A 19,545-nucleotide genomic window follows, 5' to 3' on the forward strand; every position below is an offset into this window, starting at 1 on the left:
CGGAGCTTCAACGGTTTTGTCGTTCTTTCATGTTAAATATCAACGAATACAATTGCATACGCTTTAACAAAATTTCTAACTTTTCTTGTTCACTTTTTTATTGGGTATCTGTGAAATTTTTTATTTGTCTACTTAAAACTTGTATTTGAAGACATTTTGATTAATCAATAAAGATTACAAGTCTTTTTATAAAAAAAAATAGTCGATCCGCATAGAAAAAAGTATATAAAACTTGGGATTTGAAATTTGAAAATTTTCAATTCCAATTTAGAATATGGATTTGAATTTGGGAAGAAAAAAAATTAAAACATTCTACTTTTATTGTTTTGTTTATATATAAATTTAATTTAATCTTAATTGATATTCACATACATTACACACTTGTTTCATACTTTAACTGAAAATCTAAATTACCTAATTACTTAGTTTTTGAGTGGGATTATTTTCTTTTTTTGCCTAAAAAATTTAAATTTCACAAACATTTCAAAATGGACTTGCTTAATAAGATTAAAAACTCTACAATCTAATCAAAATTTGCAATTCAATGTCTGATCAAAATAATTAAGCTAGTTTAAGATCAATGACTTCAGCTAGATTATGCTTATATACATACAGTAATGCCATCAGATAAAAAAGATTTACAATAATCCCAGTGTAAATGTAATTGGGCTGTGAAAACATCTCCAATGTAACAACTGAAATTACTTTCAACCGTTAATCAAGTATCAAGATATTGACACTTTACTGATAATGATAGAGGCATAATTGGCAATGGCGGATTCTGGCGATTGTCGAAGCTGTGCTATTAGAGGAAGCAACTCCGATGAGCTAATAAATTGCCTACATTGTGGGTAAGCACACATCCTGACAAGTGAAAATAAGGCTATCTTTAGTGGTGACTCATTTATGGCATCCTTTCTTGGGTTCAATGCCACCTTCGAGCAATCGGCCACCACCTTTAGCAATGCCTGAAATGATAATGGTTTTGGTTTAGAAAAATGTAGAGCCATGGATAACATCAGTACTCACAACACAAATGCAAGACTGTTGCAAATGCATGTGATTATGCAGGCAGAATACTTTTTTGAGATAGCAAATGATATAATAATGAGATCCTAATCTCAAAACAAAAGGAAGGAGATATGGCGAAATCGGTAGACGCCACAGACTTAATTGGATTGAGCTTCCCCATTGGTGAAGAGCAATGAGAAGGAGATGGTGCCTGCTCATTCGCTTCCACCCTTGTGGCATTATAGTTCCCAAGACTTCCACGTGACATAGTTATCAAGACATTGGCTGATACTATTTCTTTCAATCGTTTACCGGCAATTCATACAAAAGCACCATCATTCCCACATGGTTGAAACTACAGGGAAATTGACAGAAAAAACTGAATCCACCCTTCTAATTTGTGACAGAGGATGGCCAATATATCTGTGAAGCATCTTTTGAGGCATATTTTTCAGACAAACTGATGGCAACCCAGAAGGACCAGATTGCAGTGACCTCAATGGAAAAAAAGATCTGACTAACACCAAATGACTCATACGAGCCTGGAAGAATTTGATTTACCTGCATGCCTCCTTTGGAAACCATGTCTTCACAAAGCATGTTGGAGTTCCGAACAAGATTACTGAGAGCACCTGCAGCATTTGCCTTTGTTTTATCCTCCTCATCTGAGAGGAGTACATTTTTCAGCTGCGGGATGACTCTTCTAAGTTCTTCATACAAAGAATCGTTGTGATATGCAGCATTTCCAACCTGGAGTTCAAGACATATGCTCATTAATTAGTCTAAAACAATATCACTTCGCCACAAGACAAAATAGAGATAATTTAGTCGCAACATTGTTGAGGAATAGACTGTTGGAATACTTACTGCAAAACAAGCAAACTTCCTTGTTCTTTTATCAGGATCAGAGCATCGATCAATAAGGACACCAATTATCTGATGTTTTGCCTTCAAATAATACGACAACTAGTAAGTTACTATAGTAATTGTGACCAGACTTCTAAAAATCTAACGTAGTGATTAATTAATGGTTAGTAGATTATCAAGATCAAAGAGCAATAAATAAGAAAGCGCAAGTGTCTCTTTGGGTTTTCATGAGTTCTATACCAGTAAACCATAGAAGTAGGAGCTGTGTCGACACATATTGCCAATAGCACTGCAAGCTTTGGAGCGAATATTTGGATCTTCATGCGTGAGAAAGTGCTTCAGAGCCTCCAAGATATCCGCTGCCTTGATATTTTCATAAAATAACTGCATGAATAATTGTGATTAGAAATTTCCGATGTGCCTGCCTCACTAACACCATAATGAAAGTATCTGCAAATAGAAAATTAGGTAGAAACTACTATGTCAACAGATGCTTTTTTTCCCAGCTGATTGTTTAGGTGGTGAGTCTTCATAGATGAAGATTATATTTATAACTAGGCTATAAGCAGAATAAAAAACCAATCAGAAAGACAAATCATTTTGTTGCCATTTCAAGTACAAAAGAGACAAGAGGCATTAAGTTCGGATTAAAGTCTAAAAAAAATCAGAATAATAAAAATTTATTTTTTCTTAAGAACTTCAGAACCTTGTGTCGATGAGAGAAACAAAATCCAATCAACAATGCAATACAGCTGACCAGAAAGTGTTATTTTCTGGTCAGTAAGTTTTCCTATCTAGGAAGTATGTGTAGCAAACCTTCCTGAACTGACACAATAAACAAGGCCACAAATATTGGATATCAACGTTACACCGCAATAAGCACCACAAGAAAAGTAGGAATTTTGAATATTTAGCCATCAAAGTGACCAGTAAAATGCGAGGTAAAATTATGTCATTCGAGTCAAGTTTTTTATGACATGTAAGAACTTCACATGATTCATTATGTGCCAAGATGTAATTTTATGAAAATTACCAGTAGAAGTACATCATAGAAGTACCTTATCCATTCGAGCTAAATCAGAAACAATCATAAGAAAATCCACAGTGGCTTCTCTAGGGCAGGGGCCATTAAGCAACCTTCTTATTCTGGTTGGATCCAAGAAGCCTTTGCTTACTAGTTGAACAGCAAGGGGGTGTTGGTTCGATAGTTTGGAAACAAAAGCAACTGGCCTGGAAACATCTTTAATTTCCATATGGTCCAAGCAACGGACAATTATGGCTGGCACTTCAACCTAGAATACAAAAGCAACCGCATCATCTCAACTACAAAACCACAATTTTTCACTTCAAAAGAGTTCATGAATCATTGAGTTCAATATTTCAAGTCAAGGACAGATTAATGTCTCGTCAATCTGTTCATGCTTGCAAGGAAAAAAAACAAAGAATGAAATGTTCCTGCATTATCAAGGAAACTTGTAAAATGTCGAAATAGAAGTTAATGTTTATTTCACCTAACTGGCGTCACAGAACTTTTTTCACAATATAATGTGTAATTTACATTCAGGAAAAAAAATGAAACCATTGTCATCTCCATGTTTTATGGCACACATCTTAAAAATTCTCCAAGCATAGGTCACTTTCCCAAAAATACAGCAGTGCCACATTTAGGTTCCTAAAATTTCCCCTCGTCAAATTAGCATACAACAATATAAAAAGGTACAGAAACTCACATCAAGTGTCTGATAGAAAGTATAGGGTAGTAGGGTACAATTTGGAATGTAAACTAAACCGAACTGTACTTATACTTAGCACCAATGGGATGCTCAACAAACAATATAAATTAAGGGAACTGAGAAAAAGGCATAGACTGACCTCCAAAAGAATCTTGATATAGTTGTTCATGTTCGTCTGTATCGCTTTCATCATGTCTTTGTCTTCAGCACAAACCTTCCCACCAGGAGAGCCCATATTGAGAAGGAAACCACCATTCACTGAAGCAGTAGCGGATGGCAAACCAGGTGAATTTTGTACAACAACAAATGGAAATGCTAAGAGGTCAGTTACTGCATTTATTGTATCTCTAACACCATATTTTCCTCCACCAGGTCCAACCCATGATCGAATAAGCTTAAGATGTGTGTCAGATAATAAATCTGTGATGCACTTGACATGTTCTGTCCTTAGCAAAATATGGCGAAATGTTGAAACTCCGCCTGAAAGGCATTGACATATTGAAGCAATTGTCCTAACAACCCCAGCAGGCGACAATCCTATTTGATCTTGTGAGCAGACAGATCCTTGTTGAGAAGAATTTGAAACATTGTTAGCCAATAAATCAATAAGAAGCTGTGGAGCACCGCTTGCACACAACTGTTGCACAGCCAAGGGTCCTCCCCAACTCAATCTGGAGTCCAACAATCCAACACAGCCATCCCTGATACCATGCCAGAATGTGAGCATCCCCTTTGGCATGTTGAGGTTTATAACATTTTCATCAATTGCTGGACCTCTGAGATACTCACACAAAGTCGGTGTTCGAGGAATTAAAGGAAGAGCTATTTCAGAGATGGCGTTATCAACCGAAGTTCCCATTTCAAGAGACAGAATGGATGCAAGAGCCAACATAGCAGATGCACAAGCAGGTTGCAGCGGAAACTGTGTCCTTTCGTCTGAGGAATAATGGTGTGCCAGAGTAGAAAGCCGAGTTGATTGCTTTTTTGAAGATGTAGTCAGCATAAACAGTGCAGAGTTTCTTCCAGATGATTTCAGACCTTGAGCAATGGTGGCAAGCACAAGACTTGAATGCATAACTAAGACACGGGTATTCATTGCTTTGAGTTTTGTACTATCTGCGTCTCCTTCATTGATCTCTTTGTCAGTAACATCAAAAAATGATAGGATGGAGAAGAGCTCCGAAACTATTGTGCCATCTCCTCCACCACTAACAACTGTCATCACAGGTAGTTTACCTGGCAAACCACAGAGAACATTTACTACCACTTCACTGCGTGTGCAAACTCTCAAGACAAGCTGCATAAAGCACATGAGTCATGTAGTTTAAAGATAAATAAAAAATGTGCATTAAATAATCAGGAGAAAAATTAAAGAGCGTGTCACGTAATTGGAACACGTGTATGATGATGTCGTCATTCACACGTACAGGGGAAGCATAGAGAGTAGGGAAAAAGAAAAGTTTAATTTTGCAGATTACTTGATGCTTATAAGATCTAGGAATTAGTTTTTGCTGCATTTGGTCATGAAAAATTTCTAACTGCATTTGGTCATGAAAAATTCTAGCTGTGTTTAGTTGATCAAAGAACTTGGTATAGAAATAAACTCCGTTATCCAAGATAAGATAATTATTTGAAGCTCTTGCATCCAAGAAACACAGGTACATGGAAGAAATCAAAATCAGCAAGAGAATAAAAATACCTGCAACACGGCACAGAGACCAATATCGTTGCGTTGGCGAAGACAAAAGAAAACAGCAACCTGTATGGCTTTAGACTTGAGAAATGCTTTGGTAATGACATCGATGACTTCTCCTGATTCAGATCCATGCAAGAAACCCTCATCACGGCCCTTAAGGTCAAGTCGGAGTAGAGAATGGCTTCGCAAAGAATTTAGTGGAAATAACGGTCTCTCTCTCATGGAAAGAAGTTCAAATGCATCAATGAGCGACCAAATTCCCCTGCAGGCCTCACAGGCAGCTTTTAACAAAGTCGTAGAGCCTGATATGAGACTTGAGCCTGATGATTCCAGGCATAAACACAAATAATCCACCACATCCGAAGATTTAGCATGGACCAATATTTGTTTAAGAGTTTTATTCACCACTGAAGGAGCGGAAGCTGCCTCAGGGGTTGAAGTGGCAGCAGATGCTCTGAGAGACTGTGATACTTGAGATAACATGATGGCAACACAGGAAGTGCTCTCATAAAAAACTCTTCCTGACGCTTCATCACTGCAACTTATCACCTGCAGAATTTAAAACTTCTGAGTGTATCAAGCAAACAAATGTCATGGACAAAGGTAATAGCAAAGAAATGAATCTAACCTGTGAATACAATCCAACCATGGTAACCCAATTTTTGAAATAATGATCTCCGGTACCACCTCCACAATTATCTATCATTCTTTTTATGGCTGAGAGGCTCTGTCACATAACAAAGCCGATTAACACTCGTAATGACTACCACTAGCTTGAACAAGAGACTAGAACTTCCTGAAGGAAAAAAATCAAGTAAAATTTTAAGTTTATATGGAACTAAGTGCTCTAGTTTAAATAGTTACAATTCTATTTCTACTATTGAAAGAGGGGATTTCCAGTCCTCAGACACAGAACTTTACAAGAAGAAACTGGTTACCAATTCGATATTCTCCCAACTCACAAGTAAATCCCAAATGTTATCCATACAAACTGCTATAAAATATTAAACATGTAAAATGATTCACACTCACAGACATTCATGATAATTAAAACTGACATTTACATACCTTTGCAATCAAGTCATTTCCATTTGTTGGTTTAAATTGAACTATGGCAGAAGCAAAACCAAAAAGTCCACCGACAATTTCATCCAAAATGCCCCTTGAATTTAATGCTTCAGCAGCAATTAAATTTGAAAGAATTCTCAGTGATTGGTTCAAAATAACTTCATCCAGACTCCTGATATAATAAATAACAGGAAACATAACTTTCTTTTGAGACGCAGTTAAAATTTATCCAATAAAAACTGAATGACTTATTTTATGTAAAGCAGCCCTTCAAAATATTATCTATATGATCTTGAAGAAGCTGCATACAAGTACAAACAAATTAAAAGTGATTTTAAGGCAAAAATAAACTTCATCGTAGTCCTGCTGATACAGGGTCTAAACAAGACAACAAGTTATACAGACATCCAACAGCAGCAAAATATACTTTTCTGTTTGATTCCATGTCTTCACAAAAGTTTCTCAAACTTTAACATCCTCCTCACATATACCCTCTCATACAGCATGATGCACAATTAAGAAATTGATATTGAACTTCATAGCGTGCTTGCGTACAAAGAAACCTACATGGAACGACAAGGCACTTATTTAACTTTAGTTTCAAAATCATTTTAACAACGCAAACAGGCTCTGAATGCTAGTTCAAAACACAATAAGATAATTTACATATACAGATACATAAAGCAAAATAAACAGCAACCAAAAAGCATAATCTAGACTAGCGTGATTGTAAAGAAGACTGATTTACATGCAAGAGTTTTGTGATCCACTGCACACTTTTTTAAGTGGTAGCATAATAGCAGCCAATGCTTCATTGTCTTGAACAATTAAATTTGCACCCTTGACTGTTCGAGAATTATTCTCCAGTCGATCCAACACTTGGCACCCTGAGCAAAAAAGGAAGCCACACAGTCACGTAAAATACAATATTATTCAAATTAAATTAAGTTAAATCATGATAAACAGAAAACATTATCCATCTTGTACAACCAATCCAGTGTAACCTTTCAAGAGAAATAACAATTACAAGATGCTAATGAAGCATCATTTATATGGTGATTGGCGTGATGCTAAAAGCAGCAAGACCTATAAGAACTGAAAGCAGGCGCAAAAAGACATTTAGGGTAGCAGAGAGCTACTGTAGAAGGTGGAAGAATTATGGAACTATCTATGGAAGAATATGAAAGTTATTTTATCCCTATAGGAAGTGATGAGCATAGGAAAGAACAGTGTGCAGATATTATTATGCAAAAACCTAGAAAAACACATTAAACATAATACAAGAGAAATCAACTCTCAGTTTATCAAACAGCATGCTAACAAATCTAACATTGTCCATAACATCTTAAAAAGGCATAAACCCAAGCTCTTGGGAAAGTGGCACAATTAAAACGTAGCATAATGTCAGTGCTAACCCCATGGCTTGTACAAAGACAGACTGGTCTCTTTCAACAATCACCCAAAAAAAATGCATTCTTGACAGCCAGAAGATGGAGTTATATTTTTAATATTTACACACCAAATAGCAAAGGAGAGTTTTTGACCTATTACCGAATGAGTATAAGATAATCCTGTTTCCTACAAACTCATTGAGATATAGATAAGCTCATTCTTGAAAATATAATACTTTTGCTAGGTACCTTCAGGGTAAAGAGTAAAAAGAAAACATTGAAGCTCCCCTACGTTAATAAATCAGATATATGATAGAACATCAAGGGAAAAAATTTGAAATTTTGGAAAATGCACATGTTGCAAAAATACAACCTGAAACTCTTGGGTACAGCATAATCATGTGTAAAAACAAAGCGAAAGAGTGTGCACCATTTATCAAAAGCAACTTACCTGATTGTGCAGCACCATCCTTACATGGAAAAGTTGGAAGCTCCTCCCTTGGCATGTCATCAACTGTTGAGTTAGTTCTTCTCGATTGAAGATTAGTAGGAGAGCATTGGACAATCTCACTTTCATGACTAGGAGAATAATTTTTACCTATAGTAAATACCACCAGAGTTTTTCTTCAAGATTTAACTTTGGAGAATTATAGCAGCACTAACTCTCTGGATTAGAAAATATTCACTGAATAACTTTAAAAGACAATAAAGAGCATACTCTCTGGTACAACAAATTCACTTGGCTTTTGAACACTCTTTTCGTGCCTCAAAGCTGCATTGAAACCTCGTGGAGATGCTGTGGTCACGGTACTTAACTCCTGGTTATAATAGATAACACAAATTTATATGATTATTTTATTTTAAAAAAACGAGCCTCTTTTAAAAAAATATGGGAAGAGCATCAAGAAAATGACAACGGACAGGAAAAAACTGAAAATTCTTACTTCATCCACTTGAGTTTCTTTAACAAATGGATGTTCCAGAAGAGCAGGCCATGTCAGTCTGTTTTGTGGAACCTGTTATGAAGGAAGAAAGTAATATTCAAGAGTCATCATGAAAAATAGAATGTCCTTGCACATATTTTTTTATTTTCGCAAACTCTACCTTATTAAGTAAACCCTTCAAAAAGCTTCTGAAGTTTGAACTCATGTTGTCTGGATATTTAACAGGATCCTGCAACAAATTCAAAAAAATAATCAATATATGACACGGTGAAAAATAAAACAATAAAAATGTAATTACCTTAATGATATGCCGGATAAGAGCATACACAGAATTCGTATAGAATGGAGGTTGGCCAACAAATAGTTCATACCTGTGTAGCATAAGGATTTCTAGATAAACCAAGAGGACGACTATAAACTAGCAAGCAAAATTAAGAAATATTTCATATAAAGTTGAATACAGCAGGGGCAAGCTCTCTTGAGACATTTTTTATTATTAGCCGTCATCTTTCCATGAGCTTAGCTAATTGATGGACACTTTTCGTGAAAAAAGAAATTGAAACTATGCAAAAGGAACATCACACGAATAAGAAATTATTCGTTTTAGTGCAGTTTAACCTGGCTCATTTCCTGAAGAAACATCATTGAAACTATACAAAAGGAACATCACAAGAGTTGCTGGAAGAAGCATCATGTTTCTAGCAATACTGGCACACAAGGGTAGAAAAATTTTTGTTATAAGAGTCAGTCATTTGCAATAATTTTCTCCTTAATACTGCTTTTAGAGTCAGTCATTTGCATCGAATTCCTCCTTCATACTGCTCTGTCATTTGCTTTGATTATTCCATCTGATGCTAGATAAAGACAGAAGTGGTGGCCGAGTTTGTTTTAGTTCAAGGAGATCTCTTAGAAATCATTCAGAAGCTGACTAAATGTTGCTAGAATGCTTGTCAATATGCAAACTAAATAACTGAAAAAAAATTTCTTTTAAATTCAAAAAGGAGAAATAGATAACAAGTCATTGTTTCTTCTTGATGCACAAAAAAGTTAAGAAGGAAGCTTGCATACAAAATAACACCAAGGGACCACAGATCGGCAGTGTGGTTATATGGCTGTTCTCGTACTAATTCTGGGGCCATGTACAAAGGAGTTCCTGATTTTAAAATATGTAAAAACAGAAGTCAGAGACGTGGCTGTCAATAAAGGCAAAGAAACAATATAGGCATCGCTATTGATTTATCCTTACCTTTAATAGACCGCAAGACAACTGTGTTTGCAGACATTGCACGTGCAAAACCAAAATCGCACAGCTAATAGACAATATGACGAAACAAATGAAAAAGAAATCAGGCATGCCGCTGATATAATCATTAAGCAATAGAACAAAACAGTGCCCATTTATAATGATCAATAACATATGAAAGTCAACCCTAGGTCAATGCAATACTGTAAAGAATCAAAAAGTACAACATGAAAATATGCCACATAACATCAACTTTAAAACAGCAAAGGAACATTTATGAATAACAAATGCGAACAGAAAATAAAGACAAGGGAAACATTTTAATACAAACCTTTACAATGGATTCAGCACCTATGAGTATGTTTTGTGGCTTCATATCACGGTGAATAATACGATTTGAGTGGAGATAATGCAATGCTCTCACCTAAAAATAGACCAGTAAAACAATAAACCAAAAGGTGAATTCTGTATCCAAGAGTGACCAAAGCATGTGGACATCATTTCAAATTTCAATATCAATAAAAGAAAGAACAGAATCATCATATTCCCTACAGGTTTTAAATCTTATCACCAACAGTCGTACAGAATGAGATCAAATGCATAAAGTCATAGCTTAAAGAAACTTAGTACCAGCTGTTTAGCAATTGCTTGAACTTGTTCTTCAGGAAGGCACTTGTCATCCTCCAGAATTTCAAAAAGCTCGCCCTGCAATAAAATACATTAATCACGTAACTTTCATTTTCCCTGACTGAGTGTGCAGGATGAGCTCATCAAATAGCTCAGATAACCACTAAGCCTTGTAGCAAAGTACTTGATCGAGTGGAGATAATTTGAAAGAGAAGTAGTAATTACTTGTGCGAATTCAGTGACAACACAAAACTCTTGTGGGCTCTCGAATGAGTCCAGCATGGCTATGATATTTTCATGCTTCAACTTTCTAAGAATCTGAAGAGCTCCGAACCAGCTAAAGTTAGCAAATGGCCACGTACAAAACATGACCAAATTTAAAGTATTACGTAAATACCACAATGCAAACATAAAATTACATGCGCTTAGTATGCTAATAGAACCCAATCAACAACAGAAGAATAAGAACAACCAACATGATAAATACCTCAATTTCCTGTCTTAAATTCAAAATGTCCTTCTCTGTTTTTCCATGTTTGGGGATAAATTTCATAGCAACCGTCTGTCAAATTATTGGCACAAACCAGACCAAGAACAGATAAATAAATTCACACCAGTGTAATAATTATATAAATATAAAACAAACAAATAGATAATACCTGGCCAGTGAACTTTCGTCTTCCTTTGTAAACTTTACCAAAGGAGCCCTCCCCCGCAAGCTCTATTACATGATAATTCTCGACACCCATTTTCGTTTATTCCACCGACATACACTGCGATTCAAAAACTATCACGCATCAGGAAGTAAGACCAAGAGCCTTAACCCGGATTATAGCAACGAGTGAGAAATTTCCATCAATTTAAGACAAAATCACTTCAATTTCATACATATCAGCTAAACTATCCATCAACATCTTCATGCATAGCGATTGGAAGCATAAAATTCGAGGAAATAAAACAAACAAAAATCGCAAAATAAATTTGTTTTCACCTGGAAAAAGTGACTGTGAATTCTGAAGCAAATTGTTGAATCGAGTCTGAACTTCAAGTGCGAGAGAGTGGAATGGGGAATTCTTTAGATTCGAAAAATTGGAGGGGTCTGTGATATGTCCGTTTAACTCATTTTTTCTATTTCAATTCAAAATTTTCAAATGAAGGCAAACCCCGCTGCGTCACGTTGTACGACGCCGCTTCGATCTCTTAGCTTAAATATTGTTTTCAGGACTCGAAAATAATTTATTTTGTTGCTGTGATAAAATCATAAATGATAAATTGTAGGTTTCTTGTGAGACGATCTTACGAATTTTTATCTGTGAGACGGGTCAACCCTACCGATATTCACAATAAAAAATAATACTCTTAGCATAAAAAATAATATTTTCCATAGATGACTAAAATAAGATATCTGTCTCACAAAATACGAACCGTGAGACCTTCTCACACAAGTTTTTGCTGATGATAAAATATATTAGTAATTAAAGTAGTATAATGTTAAATAAATACTATTTACTTTTTAATAAGGTGTTTGGTTAACTTGTTTTGTTTAGACAACTGATGTGATTAAATTTAAATTACAACTATAACCTCTAATTACTATTGTTTTTAAAATTAAACTTTTTTATTTAGTAATTTTCAATAAGATTGTATCCATCTCTTTCTCTTCGCATAACTTCTTTTATCATTATTCTTTTATATATACACACACATTAGTGATTGAGCACGCATCATACGTGTGTTATGTTATTTTGTTTTTTGAAAAAACTATTTTTGTAACTTACGTTATGGTAAAATAATTGTTCATGTTATGTGAAGCAATTGAAACGTGGTACTTTAGTTGTTGTATGGTCTAAAAGATCTTAGTTACAGTGTTGCTGTTTGCTATAATGTTTGATAAACAGACAAACACTCGGTTTTTATGACAAGTTATATTTTTGAACTTTAGTGTAATAAGGTGTTTATTTGGAAAAAAAATTAAAATTTAATTTTTGGCCTTCACAAGTTTCGTTTTTGTTTTGGGAAAAGCCTCCATTTTCATTTATTTAGTTATCGTAATTCATAAGCCGAGACATGATCATCGTTTTAAATTTCAAAAATCTAGAAATTTCTGATTTAGTCAAACGAAATTCAACTTTAGTTTTTTCACTAATTTTAGTGAAAAAGGTACAAATGAAAAGGATCATGGTTATTATTATTATTAAATAGATTATTATCTTTTTGGCTTCAAAAGATTTACACAAAAATTCTCATTTGATGGTCTTATGAGTCAATTTTGTGAGATATATATTATATTTGAGTCACTCATGAAAATTTATTAATTTTTATTATAAATATGGACAGAGTTGACACATCTCATAAATAAAGATTCGTTCTCGAAAATTTATAATTTATAATCTCATACATGGTTAGACAAAGTTCGTGCTAGCATAAAGTTAGTATCAATTTTGATAAATTAAGTGGAAATTAACGATTAAAAAATACATTATAAAACTGATTTTATTACCGAAGAATCGCGCTTTTTACTAATACAATGAACAAATGCGGAGCATCAGCTCGTAGTGCTTTTACTTTCAAGTTTCATCATCCACCGTATTATCGATCTCTTTAAATGATATCAGAAAGAAAACTGTAAAGCTAGCTTTTTGATTATGCGACATGCCAATAAACTCACTAGGAAAAAAAGGCAAGAAGTATCCAATAAAAATATACAAACCAATCACCTTTAACGTAACATTCCACCAAAAAAAAAATCAAATGGAACAACTAATCAGCACTACAAATACGTGATGATAGGCACTGATCAACTCCTGCATTCTTGGTGTGCTTTGCTTCGGTCGCTGAACTAAAGAAGATGGTGTCATCCACGCCGCAGCAACCCAAGGTGAACTTTACCGATCATCATTTATTATTATTTTTGGTTTAATACAAATTATTAGAAACATTTGGAGTCGAAAAATAAAATGAAATTTTAGATATGAGATAAAGTTTTTCAGAACATATGAATTTGTATTGTGTAGGAAGTTCCATCGGATGAAACGTGGGCAGGAAAGGGTCCCTCGCGCGAGGGGAAATGGTGGTACTCGACGTTTCATTCAGTCACGGCCATGGTTGGTGCGGGCGTGCTCAGTTTGCCGTATGCCATGGCTTACTTAGGATGGTATGTACGAGGCTCTCTCTGCTCTCGAGTGGATGTATGAGTTTGTGTGATTGTATTATATATTCCAAGGGTTTTTTCCCCCACCTAGTGTTGTGTTCAAATTTCAAAATAACAATAATTTCAGGTAAATGTGCTTGAAACGACCACAAATTTGAAGATATTGATTTCGTCTCTCATTCCCGTTTTGTTTTGAAATCCTGCCTTGTCAGATTGGTTTGTGGTCAATTTAGACGAGATTGTATAATAAAATTTGAGAATTATATTTAGATACAGAAAGAATAATTATATTTGAAATTTATAGAGTGAGGTGGAAAAAATAGTTAATCAGATTATCATTTTCTCCGAAGGTTATATATATATATAATATACGTTATTTGGGTTGAGGGAAGATCATATATTTTGTTGAACTATATTTGCTACTCAGAAATAATAATCTTCACTTTATCAACTTATTTGGCTAAAATCACTTGGAAACAGGGGTCCAGGAACACTGATCCTGGCACTGTCCTGGTGCATCACCTTAAACACGATGTGGCAGATGATACAACTCCACGAAATCGAGCCTGGGGTGCGTTTCGACCGGTACTACGATCTGGGACGACATGCCTTTGGGCCGACGCTGGGGGCGTGGATAGTACTGCCTCAGCAGCTTATTGTACAGGTGGGATGTGACATTGTGTACATGGTGACCGGAGGGAAGTGCCTCAAGAAATTCATGGAAATTGCCTGCTCTAATTGCACCCCAATCAGGCAATCTTACTGGATTTGCATCTTCGGAGGTCTCCATTTTTTTCTCTCTCAATTGCCAGATTTCAATTCTGTTTCTGGTGTCTCGTTGGCTGCTGCAATCATGTCACTAAGGTAAATCAAAGGAAATCATAATTTATTTTTCTTGATTTTTACCAAGAAAATGTCATGTTTCATGAAAACTAGTTCTGTTGACTACCTGCATTTTGTTGCTTGCAGCTACTCAACTATAGCATGGGTGGGTAGCCTCAGCCATGGACGGGTCCCAAACGTGAGCTACGCGTACAAGAAAACTAGTTCCATTGACTACATGTTCCGTGTGTTCAACGCCTTAGGGCAAGTTACATTCGCCTATGCTGGACATGCTGTTGTGCTAGAAATCCAGGCCACCATTCCATCTACTCCTGAGAAGCCCTCAAAAGTTCCAATGTGGAAAGGAGCCGTTTGGGCATATTTCATCAATGGGATCTGTTATTTCCCCGTCGCCCTCATCGGATATTGGGCGTTCGGGCAAGACGTTACTGATAACGTGCTCGTCGCACTTCAGAAACCGGCATGGCTCATAGCTTCTGCTAACTTGATGGTGGTGGTACATGTCATTGGAAGCTATCAGGTGCACAGTCATATATGTCATGTTTTCACGTTCTACAAGGACAGAATTGCAAGTAAACTTGAACAAAAAGTGTTTTACAGGTTTATGCAATGCCAGTATTTGACTTGGTTGAGAGGACAATTTCAAAGAGATTTAACATCATTTCTTCTGGATTTGTGCTTAGGCTCATTGTCCGTTCTGCCTATGTAGGTGAGAATCTTATCATGAATTTTCATATGAATTAAATTTGTTGGAATTATATTTACTAATGAGAAGAGCAAAATATCACAGCTTTTACGCTTTTTATTGGTGTGACATTCCCTTTCTTTGGTGATCTTCTTGGCTTCTTTGGTGGATTTGGGTTTGCTCCAACTTCCTACTTTGTGAGCCCTCCAAATTAGTACTCTGTTTATGCTTTTATAATTCCCGTCGAGGCTCCAAATTTGTCATATATGAATTACATTACCATTGGATATATCTTTTTGCAGCTGCCTAGTATAATATGGCTGAAATTGAAGAAACCACAGAGATTCAGCCGTTCTTGGATTATCAATTGGGTAAGTTACATTAGAACTTAGAAGTTAACTACCTCCTTTGCATAAATATAACTAGGTGTGAGCAAAATATCAATTACTTCATTCGGTTTTCTTTTTCAGTAAATAAGTTCGGTTATATCGAAGAAATCAAAGCTTTTTCTCTTACTTTTTCTTATTTAAAATAATTTTCCTTCAGGCATGCATAGTTGTGGGAGTGTTCATCATGCTGGCATCAACCATTAGCGGCCTGAGAAATATTATAACTGATACCTCTACTTACGAATTCTATTCATAGATTTGAGTGCTGTGCTGATTTTTTTGTGTTCATTACTCTGCAAGTCTGCAAAATATTTATAAAATTATAGATATCCTACATGTTCCATTAATGGTGGAAGGAGTTCCTTTTACTTACTTTTGTGTCTCCAAATGGACAAAATGACACCACCATCGTTTTCTTTAGTTAAAATATCGGGATTGATTTGATCACTTTGTGTGTGACTTTTGATGCGAAAGATTCACAATTTTAAATCGCGAAACAGATATTTTGTAAACAGATATGTCCCTTGCGTGAGTATTATTGTTTGCATTTTGCTTCTATAGTTTGATTATGGAGTTGATAAATTATTTTGTTATTATCATTTAATTGTATATAATGTTACGTTCGGATGAAAGGATTTAGATTGATAAAAAGATTGCAAAATAAAAAAAAATGTAAATTCGTGGATTTTAAATGAATATGTTGAGAGAAGTGAATTTCAAATTGAAACAAAAAACTATACTTGAGCAATACAATGATTTCAAGTCTTTCATCCTAATTAATCAATGATTTAAATATTATTATCATTAAATAAAATCAAGTCAATGGAAATCTTCAAGTGATAATAAATTTGTTAGGAATTTCAGTTCATCAACCTCACGTTTATTTCAAATAACTAATCTCAATTATTGATCATGCTTCTAACAAGATTCTCTAATTTATTAATACAGTCTTTCAAACTAAGTTAAAATAATTCGACTCAATGGAATAATTAAACTTATTTAACTATTTATCAGATATGATTACATGCATGACTTATGAATCCCTTAGTTTTTGACTTATTAATTAGACTATCACTATCAACACATATTCAATTTCACATATCTATGCAAATTGTAAATCCATGAATTATATTACTCGTTAATATTACAAATTATTCTTTCGAACTCACTCGTAATATAAAATACCAAAAAAGTTAGTTACACTTTAATGATTTAAATAAAGACAATAATATAACATAAGTCGATAATCAAACTAAATTAAAAAAATCTCGGGGAAGGATATCCTTAAATCCCAAAAAATATAAAGAAAATTAGCTGCTAAACATCTTAATAAAATTATCAAAACAAAGTTTTCAAACTAAAAGTGCTAAGAGAAATGAAGGAAAAAAGAAACGCAACGTGAAAATCCCGATTTCTTTTTGCCTCTTCGACTCGGGTCTTATCTCCATGTGGCAACTCTTCTTCTCCTAATTGATATGTCCACAAGTCTGTTTCAATCCCTCCAAAAGAGATAGGGCGTTCAAATTCACCCGTCCCATCGAGCCCTCTCGAATTTTTGACTTCATTTTCCTCTTGCGTTGGACGGTCAAGTTCACTAGCCCCAGCGAGCCCTAGTCGCACTTCTGTCCACAATTCTTTTTTTTCTTCATTAATTCACCTATAAATCAAACCGAAACATGCGAGAGATAATCAATATGCATACGAGAGATAATCAATATGCATAATNCTTTGTACATTGTTCGTTTTTTATTTATAATATTAAAGTGTCAATTCCAGAAGGGAAAAAAAAAAAGGAATTATGGAAATGTGAAACTTAAATTATTATATAGTTTAAGAGTTATCAACCAATATGACACTTGAATTGTTATATAATTCAATATATTTAAGTTATCAACCAATATAGTTTTTGGTAAAACGAAAAACCAAATAATTTTACTCGTAAATTTTAAACTTTTAATTTAATTCACCCAAAATTTGCTTAAAAATCACCTACACATGTTTGATGTTTCACTCTATAGAACTAATAATAGAACCAAAAATGGAATGTCAAGATAAGATCGTAATAAAATGGGCTAATAATTGAGCTCCACCAAGATTGAAATGAACTTTTCCTTCAGTTATTGTTGTCTGGCTTCTGTGCGACTGTGATGAAACTCTCCCGATATTTCTATGTCCGACATTCCATTAAATGATTATATTTCATTATTTATATTTTTAATCCTCAAAAATATTTTTTATCCACGTTTTCATCACTGTTTTAAAAACTCCTATTACATTATATCACATATCAATCTATTATATTTAAAAAAATAAATGTATCATATGTTTTTCACAATATTTTTTAAAATATATTTATATATTTTGAAAAAATATGTTAGGAAATGTTGAAAATAAAACCTTATATAAACCTTTTTTTTTCAACATATAAATAAAAGCCAGTTTTCGATTTTTATTTTTTGCACTATTTAGGTGAATCTACGTGAAGAAAGAACAAGAAATTGCGACACTGTCTGACGAAAATTTGTGTATATGTCGTTAGACGGAGAGTGACGTTTCTTCTACGAAAATAAATGTCGATGCGACTACTAATTCAGCATCGTATTTGTCTCATTACCAATACATCAATTGTTCGGAATTTTTAGTTTTTACTCCGAATCTTTACTTACGAGGTGGTAGTTATCAAAATACTAGTTTTAGATATAGCAAAAAAATAAATGGTTTTAGCACATGCCAAAAACAATTAATTGGTTCTTTAAAATTAAAATAAAAGAATAGAAAATTGTTATTATCTAATAATAATAAGTTAATATGATAAAACTATATATTTATTATGTGCATGCAAAATAAGATCCAATCGTAAATAAATAATCATTACAGTTATTTATTCAGAAACTTTTAGACCAACTATATATATATATATGTATGTATGTATATATCTCGATCATAAACATGCAATTCTCTCCAGAAAGAAACAAACCGATCCATCCGGGCGGGTCAAACCCTAATTAATCTTAAAGGCATCCATGGATCCTCGACTGGCGAGCTGGGTCACGTAGGCGCTTGGTGGAGCGTACGGCGGCCGTCAACGAGCAGGTGGCAGGTGGGACCGGTACACTTTATTCCTCCGGCCTGGCTAGGCAACTAGTAACAGCTGGGTACGTAGATGCATGATTGCAGGGGTTTTTGTGGTCACTTTTAAGAAAAAAACCTATACTATTTATTGCCCATTTAATTTCCTCTCCTAACTTTCTTTGAATATATTCCTACCTTAAGGCCCTCCCTCGCATCACCATCCCATCATCTTTTTCTTTTAATAATACATTCTTCAGTTTACATACGCTCTCCGCACTTCTCAGAGCATCCCGTATTCCCCGTCCCCGGTATAATTATTCATGGCTACGGAGACAACTTCCGTTAATATATCAGTATTTATTGCATGTATTTCAGTATTATGCATGAATTCGACAGCAAACGTCTTATCAGCACTTACATGTTTGTATAAGGAACGGGACGAATGAAAAATGTGTAACTAGAACTCGAAATCTCTTCTCATACACTCACATTATAATCAATAATAATGGGCTAATTGCATCAACATTTTCTATTACAAAGAATCTAAAAAGCAAAATAACACACATATAAAAGTAATAGCAGTCGTATTTTTAAAAATCAAACATAAAAGGATTAACTGTGTCTTAATTTTTATAAAATAAGGGTGAAATATGTTGATTTTTTTTTAAAAAAAATGGATAATATTTCAGTAGTCTATTTATATTTTTTTAAAGATATTTTATCTTTTTTTAGACTTTTCGCATTTGGTGCAATTAACCCTCATAATGGTACATGTATTAAATTTTTTGATAAGTTAGACTTTAGACTTCAAATGAAAAGATATAT

At 34.4% G+C, this 19,545-nt stretch overlaps 2 protein-coding genes across 4 annotated transcripts; one reads left to right on the top strand and one right to left on the bottom strand.

The window, feature by feature from the left end:
• Nucleotides 1-551: 551 nt before the first annotated feature.
• LOC140981269 (serine/threonine-protein kinase TIO-like) lies at nt 552-11,738 on the bottom strand. Of its 2 annotated transcripts, none has more exons than XM_073447623.1 (23): nt 11,572-11,738; nt 11,240-11,353; nt 11,068-11,142; nt 10,806-10,898; nt 10,584-10,658; nt 10,285-10,377; nt 9,957-10,020; nt 9,779-9,863; nt 9,009-9,081; nt 8,871-8,939; nt 8,711-8,782; nt 8,485-8,584; nt 8,242-8,364; nt 7,124-7,262; nt 6,376-6,547; nt 5,936-6,034; nt 5,311-5,856; nt 3,751-4,908; nt 2,937-3,170; nt 2,119-2,262; nt 1,879-1,959; nt 1,573-1,761; nt 552-968 (listed from the first exon to the last, which is right to left on the bottom strand). In XM_073447623.1, the coding sequence occupies exons 2-23, from the start codon at nt 11,327-11,329 to the stop codon at nt 726-728; spliced, it is 4,017 nt and encodes a 1,338-aa protein (XP_073303724.1). In that variant the 5' UTR covers nt 11,330-11,353; nt 11,572-11,738; the 3' UTR covers nt 552-725. The 2 variants fall into 2 exon arrangements, with proteins under 2 accessions (XP_073303724.1, XP_073303723.1); XM_073447622.1 differs by having other exon boundaries at nt 553-968; nt 8,218-8,364.
• Nucleotides 11,739-13,300: 1,562 nt separating this feature from the next.
• LOC140980171 (lysine histidine transporter-like 6) lies at nt 13,301-16,016 on the top strand. 2 transcript variants are annotated; one of them, XM_073445878.1, is made up of 8 exons: nt 13,301-13,458; nt 13,595-13,734; nt 14,212-14,595; nt 14,701-15,094; nt 15,175-15,283; nt 15,365-15,456; nt 15,562-15,630; nt 15,806-16,016. In XM_073445878.1, the coding sequence occupies exons 1-8, from the start codon at nt 13,429-13,431 to the stop codon at nt 15,902-15,904; spliced, it is 1,317 nt and encodes a 438-aa protein (XP_073301979.1). In that variant the 5' UTR covers nt 13,301-13,428; the 3' UTR covers nt 15,905-16,016. The 2 variants fall into 2 exon arrangements, 1 of the variants encoding a protein (XP_073301979.1); XR_012175890.1 differs by lacking the exon at nt 15,365-15,456 and having other exon boundaries at nt 15,806-15,995.
• The last annotated feature ends 3,529 nt before the right edge of the window (nt 16,017-19,545 follow it).

Source organism: Primulina huaijiensis, chromosome 7, assembly GCF_012295235.1.
Source record: "Primulina huaijiensis isolate GDHJ02 chromosome 7, ASM1229523v2, whole genome shotgun sequence".
NCBI lineage: Eukaryota > Viridiplantae > Streptophyta > Magnoliopsida > Lamiales > Gesneriaceae > Primulina > Primulina huaijiensis.